The 9,351-nt window shown below is 47.3% G+C and overlaps 1 protein-coding gene across 5 annotated transcripts in view; it reads right to left on the reverse strand.

Moving 5' to 3' along the window:
• The window catches only part of YWHAZ (tyrosine 3-monooxygenase/tryptophan 5-monooxygenase activation protein zeta), a 34,363-nt gene extending 25,670 nt beyond the window's left edge, over positions 1-8,693 (reverse strand). Inside the window, exons 1-3 of one of the 5 annotated variants that reach the window (XM_047842309.1) lie at positions 8,583-8,693; positions 7,257-7,444; positions 3,997-4,301 (exon numbers count right to left, since the gene is read on the reverse strand). In XM_047842309.1, coding sequence (XP_047698265.1) covers positions 3,997-4,290 — 294 coding nt within the window. In that variant the 5' untranslated portion in view covers positions 4,291-4,301; positions 7,257-7,444; positions 8,583-8,693. Of the gene's footprint in view, positions 1-3,996; positions 4,302-6,599; positions 6,691-7,256; positions 7,623-7,773; positions 7,875-8,582 lie in introns of those variants that run through there. The other 4 variants (XM_047842308.1, XM_047842310.1, XM_047842311.1 and 1 more) reach the window with 4 other exon arrangements.
• Positions 8,694-9,351: the final 658 nt, after the last annotated feature.

The raw sequence follows: 9,351 nt of genomic DNA on the forward strand, positions 1-9,351 counted from the left end.
CTGCTTATCACGATTAACTCTTCAAAAAATATTGTATTATCAAAAAGACTCTGTCCAATGTATTCCTCTCTAGAAGAGACTGTAGGTATCTACTATGCCACAGAAGGTCTTTGTATTTTGAAACATACCAAGAGCCTTTTGACAAAAACATGTAAATATATTAAGTGGTAAAGAGGAGTATAACTGTAGAATTCTTTTGAGAAGCACTTATTCCAATAAATGAGCTGCGTAGTGATTTTCAGCCTACAATTGCATACAGCGGTTTTCAAAGCCCAAGGCACATATTAAGATATTCAGACCAGGAAAGCCCCCAAAGCTACCTGGTTTCTTAGCTGCTTAATAGCAGTTCTGAGCCTGGAGATAAAAACCAATGCCCAGCAACCACACCTTAAAAGTGCCCTGGGCAAATAAAAATGTAGAAAAACTTAATAAAATTGAATTCAGTCAAATTAACTGAGTTAACTATTACTGTTACTCTCCTACTGTTGCCAACTGTTACAAATGCTAGATTCAAGATTTTACTGCTTCACCTCCTATAAGCTGTTGTCTTACTCCTGTGGCTTTCAAATTTTTTAATACAACTTCAGAAAATTTACTGGTCAGTATGGACCCTCTGCCCCACAAAAATACAGTTTTTAAGGCTTCTTGGATTTAAATCCCATTCCTAGACTCTTGAGTTACGAGACTCCTGATTTCATTCTCCATCACAATCTTACAGGGTAGACATTATTGTAACTGAACTCCATTTTCTCAGAGGGACCGCATGATTTCCTTAGGCCTTGCAACTATTAGATGGTTAAAAGTTGGTCTGACTCAACCGGGAGCCTGAGTGGCTCAGTCGGTTAAGCGTCCGACTTCAGCTCAGGTCATGATCTTGTGGTTCGTGGGTTTGAGCCCTGTGCTGGGTTCTGTGCTGACAGCTCCGAGCCTGGAGCCTGCTTCAGATTCCGTGTCTCCCTCTCTCTCTGCCCCTCCCCTGCTCACACTCTGTCTCTCTGTTTCTCAAAAATGAATAAACAAAACAAAAAAAAGAAAAATTTTTTTTAGGTTGGTCTGACTCAAAACCTGGCATTCTTTTTACACCACTACATTCTTCTTTGAACTTGAACTGGGTTTTCTAGTATATATGTCCTCATTTTGTCATTTCACGTTCAAGACAAAACTGTCCAATTTTTAGCTTCTTCTTGTGGGTTTATGCAGAGGAGGTATTAGAGATCACTAGTGTTGGGTCCCTGCCTGACTACCAAGAGAGCTTTTGGTCTAAGATCTGGCAGGAAAAGGCAGACTGCATTAGTCCACATATTGCAAACTTCAAATTAACAACACAAGGAATAACCCCAAGTTCTCTAGCATAAAGAGAACTCCATGCTGTCAAGAATATGCCTGTGACCATTTTCCACAGTAATGTTCTACAATTCTTGCACAAAGTGACAAGGCTACTCTTTGTTTAGTAAATGGTATAAATTAAACAAACACTTGATAAATGCACATAACCAGAATGGAAGTCACCATTTTATAACAACTAAAAAGCTCTTTAGAAAAACTTAGCTCCTTTTTATGAGAAAAGATCTTAGCCAGTATCATATAGGTGCTTGACAGAACAATGAAGTCTGGTTCATCACTGATGCAACCGCAACAAAAACATTAAATTCTGAAAAGGGATTACCTGCTTATTTTTCTCAAATGAAAAAAACAAAAACAAAAACAAAATCAAAGTTCAGAAAAAGCTAGAATAAAAATTATGATTACTTTTTACCATGTGAGACCTTAAAATATAATTAAAACAACCTTTCACTAATCATCAAGTACATCAAAAATTTTTTTCTCTACGAGAAATGGCAGTTCTTCCGTATTTTACTCTTCCATTTTATTTGAAGGGGAAAAAGGAATTTTACGTAAGCTATTTCCAGAGCCAACATGACCTGTCTGAAAAAAGATGATAGGCCTACTTGTAAAGAACCACAATATCTGTAAATACTGAATTTTCCCAAGATGAAACAGAAAAGGCCTTGGAAAATTAGCAGTGCTGCTGACCTAGTTCTACTACCCTCTTTTCCAAAAGAAGCCTTTTTGTTCATTTACTTAGCAAATACTTGAGTACATACTATATGTTAGGAAGCATGAACCATGCAAAGACCACTAACAGAGCAGAGCCGAAAGATCTACTTTTAGATCACCAAAAGACCAAGGCTGGAAGCAAAACTTTGTTTAGCTTTTGTATAGTGAAGGAATTAAACTTTGATTTATCTATATGCTCAGGGTGGAAATTTCACTCAGGCTTGGTGAGAGGCCAGTACTATTCTGAAGGATAACATGGGTAGTCACCAATACCAAACCCCATTAACAATCGACAAACAGAAGGTATTTACAGATTAATCTAGTTATTCTCATCCACTGATCCTTTGCAGTATTTTTTTTTTCTTGGTAAGGAAACAAAAGGAAAACAAAATTAAAACTGCTAGTCTTTTCCTAGGAAAATCCTCACAATGACAGGAGCTTTTAGACCTTGTATGGGGAAAACATGCAAATACCTACCTGAAATAGCAAAGAAGCTTGTTAGTAAAAAGTAAAATGTTACTACATCCTCTTTTACTCCTAAGATTCCTGAGCCAACAAACTCTCTGAAACCAAAATAAAAATTATCTAATCTATCAGGTATAATAATTGGGGGGAAACCACCAGAGCTACAAAATTCAGTATCATGTATGCAGGTACTAGTCAGTAAAGAGAGTAAGGGGGGAAAACACCCAACACATTTTTTATTACAGAAAAACATATTTTTGTATTTTAAATATTCTTATTACCTTAGCAAACCACAAGATAAACATGTTATTTAGCCTTAATAAAAACATGGAATTCCTTTCCCATCTTAAAAATAAATGACACCTACCAATGTGAAGATTTTAAATAAAAAACAAAAAAGCACCGAAGAAAGATAATACATGAGAAGATTTTGTGAGCCCATGTTAACTAAGATAAAAAAATATTGTTCTTTAAGACAGCACTGGGGCACCTGGGTGGCTCAGTCGGTTAAGCATCCGACTTTGGCTCAGGACATGATCTTGCAGTTTGTGGGTTCGAGCCCCGCATGGGGCTCTGTGCTGACAGCTCAGAGCCTAGAGCCTATTTCGGATTCTGTGTCTCCTCTCTGGGCCCGCCACCCCTCCTCCATCCTCATGCTCTGTCTTTTTCTGTCTCTCAATAATAAATAAACGTTTAAAAAAAAAATTAAAAAAAAAAATAAAAGACAGCATGAAGAAAGTACCATTTCAGGAAAATATTCATAATTTAGGATGTAAAGCTATTCTACTAGTAATTAAAGACTTGTGTGTAAAGGAATATTGCTATGTTCTATTCTTTTAAGCTTCTTAGAGAAGCAGTGCTTCAAAACAATAGGTGCTGAATTCTAAAACGACTTCTTGACTGAACCTGAAAAAATCAGGTTTGAGTTATTCACGATTTTTTACTCTAGTTGTCAAAGTTGACCTCTAACACTTAAATGCAAGAAGAGGCAAAAAGCAACTCTGAAGCCATAATTTTTGGCATAGCTAATTCATTACATTATACTGGCTAAACCAAGGAAGGGTATTAAGTCTGTAATGAGTCTTCTATTACATCTCTCATACATAAAACAAGATATGCAAAATTCCTGTATCCACAGATGTACATTTAAGAAAATGAGTTCTAGACTACTACAAACACCCTGACCACAACAGAAATACTTTTATCTTTTCAATTAGTATAAAATATACTACCAGTCTTTTTTAGTCTACCTGAAGTGACTGATAATCAGTATTCCATTTAATTTACACAAGCTTAACTACAACTGTTTTAATAACCTTTTAGTAATGACACCCTGAAGACTTCCAAATTGAGAACGCTCAATTTTATAAAGGAAAAGAAAAACCAAAGAAAGAAAAAGTTGAGACCAACACCCGATATTCATTATAGGAATCCTATATCATAGTGAAGCTAGACTGAATGTTTGATTCTCACCAGTACATCATTGCAGATATCTCTGAGCTCGGTCTCAATTTTCTCTCTGTATTCTCGAGCCATCTGCTGTTTTTTCTCAGCACCTTCCGTCTTTTGCTCAATACTTGAGACGACCCTCCAAGATGACCTACGGGCTCCTACAACATTTTTATAAGCAACTGAGAGAAGATTCCTCTCCTCATTGGACAATTCAGCTCCTTGCTCAGTTACAGACTTCATGCAGGCTGCCATGTCATCATATCGCTCAGCCTGCTCGGCCAGCTTGGCCTTCTGCACCAGCTCATTTTTATCCATGACTGGATGTTCTGCAGGGAAAAAAAGTAACATTCAGATATTTTTTCCATGAAAATAAAGACTCAGTATTATACCTTTTGTAAATGTTAGATTAACACCTCAAACCTAATTGCCTGTGGAAGAGTCTTCACGTGAGGAATTTAATGCAGCCCTACAAAAGGATGACAATAGGAAGAAAAAAAAAAAAAAGGGAAGGGAGAAGGGAGAATGCCCTCAGCCTTCAGGGGGCAAATTTAAAGCCATTAACATAAATGTAGCAAAACTAAAATTGCATTACATCATCTTTGCTCAGAAGATTCTAATTTCACATAAAGTCAAAGCACATTTGATCAAAAGGCTACCTTAAAATCCATCCCTTACCTTACTTGGCCAAAATCTCAATTCCAATTTCCAATATCCTAAGTAATCCAAAAGTCAGCAGTTTTTCTTTAGCAGCGCCAATGAAGAACGTTACAACCTCTACCATTTTTCCAGAACCATGATTCAAGTCAGCTTAATGTAATTCGTGTCTGTTCATTTTAATAATACCTACTGTTATAGTCAGAAGCATTTAAGTTTACATTTTATTGGTATTACTCCCACCCCAAACCCAGTGATCTCTGCAACACTTGACAGCTGATCTTGGCATGATAATTTTCTGGAAGAACGGGTCAAACTGCTTGATTTAAGGCATTCTGAATACAAAACAAACAACGGCGCCTTTGCCATCTAACAGACCCTAACACCTCATCTACCTGCACCTTGTTATACACATACATGCTTTAAAAACACATCGATGAGTCCTGACTCTTACCTTCATGTGAGCACTAAGATGTATTTATTAAGTGCTTCTAGTGTGATTGGTGTTTCTTATGTCACTGCTCTAGTTTAAATGCAGAGTTATTGCATTGTTTCCAGTAGTCAAAATTTAACTGGTTATATGATCACTCAAGCTGCCCTTCCCATAACTTCCCACCTAATTCTCTCTCATCTTCAAGTTCCCTAGACCTTTTTTAACTTACCCGTTATGCTTTTCCTTAAAGATATCCTTTTGAAAGGTGCTAAAACAGCACAGAAAGATGCTAAACCATACCCTGATCCCACAGCAAGTGGTAAATATAGAGCCTGAAGTGCACTATTAAAAGGTGAACAGAAGAGCCACTGTCACTAGAAGAATTGACACCCGGTATCAGATCCTTCACCTTCTCAGGAAAATCCCACAATACTTCTCTTTTAAAGCCAAATCGGAACAAGGTGAACAAGTAATCACCTAGCTTGGGTGCAAGGGATACCGTGTCAAAGCGAAACTATTTAAAATTTATGATTACATACCCCCCACACCCCTCAAAATTACTAATTTTCCCCCTGGGATCTCAAGAACGCTCTTAGGTTAATGCTGCTTCTAACGAAAAATTATCAAAAACCAGTACAAAGGTTTCTCTCCCCAACCCCTCTGGTACAAGGGGAAGTGGATCGGGCTTCTCACACAGTAACTAGTACTCCAAGGCCTCGCCTCTGTACTGCGGAGAAGACTAGCCGCACCCATTTAACCCTTAACCGACGTAAGACGTCGAGTGAGGTGAAACGAACACTGGCAGACCTTGACTTTAAAGTGCAAATCCTTCCGTCCGCGCTATCCGCAACCACCCCTCCTTGGCTCCGCCCAAGTCCCCGATTCTCCCTCTTTGTCATGGCGGATCTGTGTCAAGGAGCCCAACCTACCGCCGAGTGTTAATTCCCCCCACCAGAGCAAGAGGGAGGAGCAGCGCGCCCCCGCCCGAGCCGGGGAAGGGGGGGGGGAGCAGCCCGCCCGCCCCGGGGGCAGAGACGCCAGCGCCGCCCGCAGAAGCGGAACCACGACCGGCCGGGCGGCGGACACACCCCACTCTCCCACCCGCGTCTCCTCCGCCACCGGACACCGCTGGTGCTCATTTAGTCTATAAGGACCCGACAGCTGCAGCAGGTGGGGGAGGGGGCAAGAGCCACACCCAGGCGAGCGGGGCCACAGCCGGCTGTTACGCTCAGCCTCACCCGCCCCAAGAGGAGGTCACCATCTAAAAAGCGAGCACAGGGACCCTCGGTTCAAGCCCACCAGACAGACGAGCGAGACGCCGGCCCACCGTCTTCCCCATTCTCTTCTCTATCCCCCGCCCTGGGCGCACAGCCCCCATGCACCCGAAGGAAAAAAAAAAACAAAAAACAAAAAAAAAACCCAGCCCCATCCCCCACCCTACCGCGGAACCCAGGAAATTCGGCCCCGGGTCCCAGGCCAGCCCCACCCCGGAGCCGGCTCCCGCCCGTGCCAGAAGGGAGGCCTCGCCCTCGTGTACCTGGCGGGCGCCTCCGGCCCAGCCTCGGCTCGCGGCCCGGTCCCCAGGCCCGGCCCTGCCGCCGCGCCGCCGCCCGGGTGGGGGAGGGCTGGGTGCCGTCGCCGCAGCGCGGGGCGCGGAGGCTGCGCCGAGGAGCGGGCGGGAGAGGCAGGGGGAGGGGAGGGCGGCGAGGGGAGGGGGCGGCCTCACCTGCGCCACTGCAATGCCCGCAGCCGCCGAGTCATTATCTCGGGCGGAAGCGGGAGGCTGGGCGGCGACGAGGAAGGGGCTTTGGGGGGGGGGGGGGCGGCAAGGGTGGGAACGGATCGCGCCCAGCGGAGCCTCGGTCACCCCCGGGAGCTGGAGGCCGGGTCCCTGGGGATCTCGCGTGTGGGCGCCCATTCCACCCGGGGGACGGGGACCGGGAACCGGAGCTTATCGGGGCCAAGGCGTCGATCCGGAAGCAAGCAGCCCGAGGCGGCCGCGAGCCGCCCGCCCGAACCCAGCGGAAAAGCCGCCGCCCGTCTCCCCCTGAGGAGACTCCGCCTCAGCCCAGCGCCGCTACCGCCGGGCGAGCGGGGCTGAGGGGCTGTGGAGCGGGGACGGCCCCCGCGCTTTCCGAAGGCTGGTCTGGGAAAGGAAGGAGTAGGACGAGGCGGCGGCGGCCGGGTCTCTTACCTGTGCCCGGAGTGGGTGGCGGCGGACGGACGGACGGGGGCTCAGCAGTCTCTGGGCGGCAGCGGCGAGGCTGAGACTCTGTCCCTGGATCTCGCTGCTCACAGGCTACAGCCGCTCCGCAGACACGGGGTTTCCTCCAATCACCAGCCCCGGCAGCAGGGGCACCACACGCACGATGACGTCAAACGCTGCTATGGCAACCGTTGATTGGTGCCCACAGCTCTGGGGGCCCAGTGCAACCGCCGCTCCCCAGCGCGCGCGTCCTGCCCGCCCGCGCTAGAGGGCGAGCGGCGGAGCGCACCACCTCTCCTGCTACCAACACTCCTCCCCAGCCCGCTCAGCTCCCAACTTCTCTGCTCTTGGGAGAGTGAGCCTGGGCAGGAAGCTCCTTCCTTTTTCTTTTCCCCCTCCCCCCACCACTACCTTCCTACCTCGCCTTCCCCTCGGATCCCCCGCAATCTTCCCAGGCTCACTCTTCCTCAAAACCAGCAAGAAGGAAATTCCTCCCCACCCCCACCTTGGTTTTCCGTGCGGCCCTTCTGCGCCTGCGCCAGTCACTCTCTAGAAGGGGCTCCGGTTCAGCAACATCCGGGACCTTTCACATCCCCCCCCCCCCATCCCCTTCCAGGCGCCCTGGTCCGCCCCGCCCTCCGTGCCCCGCGGTGGTTAACTGCCTCCTGGGCCGGCCGGGGGCTGGATTACGCGAGTGGCTCCGCCGCTCTGGCATTGTGATCAGGCCTTGGGGGTGGCGGGGGAGGGCGCGGTCAGACGGTCGGGGAGGGGCGGTGTGGCGCGCTACCCCCTCCGCCCGCCGCACCCCGTCGCCAGGCGGGGCCAACCTGAGCGCGCAGCCCCTTCTTTCCTCCCTTCCGCCGCCGCGGCTCTACCTGCTGGCTCGCGGAAAGCGGCCTTAGACCTTTTAAGGCTCGGAATAGGGAGTGAGGCGTCCGGCCCCGGAGTGTGGGCTGAGTGACGGGAAGGTTTTCCAATCGGGGCCTCGGGATGTGCGCGCTGTGACAGCTGCGAGGGGACAATGGGGGCGCGAAGCGGGGGTGAGGTGGGTCGGGCGGGGCGGAGCTGGCGGGAGGTGCGGCCTGGAAGGAGAGGCCGCCGCTTTCAGAAAGCCTACAATTCCCGAGGGGAGACGGCAGCCCTCTTAGATGGAGGATTCGGGTGATCCTGGAAACCGTAACACGAAAAGAGGCAAAGAGCGGAGGTTGGACCGTACTGACTCGTTTCTCGTAGATCAGATTTTTCCATCCAAATCATGCGTCCAATTGAAGACTTCACGTTGCAGTGATTTAAAACCTAAAGATCATTCATTACCTGTTTTCTCCTGAAGCAAGGTTTGCGGGACGTGGTAGTTCCCAGGGACCCCGCTGACCCAGCGGGCAGTGGAAGGGGGCCGCAGGCAGGGCCAGGAGCGAGGACCTGGAGCCAGGAAGAGGGTAAAGTGAGGAGCGGAAATTGCAGGTGCCGCTCAAACGGGCGGACCTAAAACGGTAGAGCCTCCGCCCAGTCAACTTAAGGAAGTTCAAAGAGATACATCGACGGTGTAAAATGCCTCTGCCTCTTACTCCCTTTAAATGTGTTAGAGCTAAGAAAAGATTAGCGCTTGGATGAGCTGCAAAACCAGCTGCAAAAGTCCTCTAAGTTTATAGTTGCAGTGAGAACTCAGAAATCTTCCTACTACCTTTTGCACACTCCATCTTGGCCTTACAGATTTTTCCAACCTATCCTTTTTTTTTTTTCCTCCTCATAAATGTACTCTATAACCCCCATCCCCTATTTCCCCCATCTCCCTCCCCTCTGGTAACCATCAGTTTGTTCTCTATCGTTCAGAGTCTTTCTTGGGCTGTCTCTTTTTTTCTTCCCAACATACCTTTATTGAGCACCTACTAGGAGGCCTGCCTTGAGACACAGCTGACAAAGGAGCCTCTGAAGAGTTCAGCCTCAAGTTGTCCAGAGGATTGAATTTGTCAATAGCAGACACGTAAAATCTTTCCTCACTCTTGCGGCGCCTTGTCTGTTCTGTATGTTGGATACAGTGTTTCTAACACAGACTGGTCTGCAAATTACGTTTTGCCTGAAGTTC

The sequence above is a fragment of the Prionailurus viverrinus genome, chromosome F2, assembly GCF_022837055.1.
Source record: "Prionailurus viverrinus isolate Anna chromosome F2, UM_Priviv_1.0, whole genome shotgun sequence".
Taxonomy (NCBI): Eukaryota; Metazoa; Chordata; class Mammalia; order Carnivora; family Felidae; genus Prionailurus; species Prionailurus viverrinus.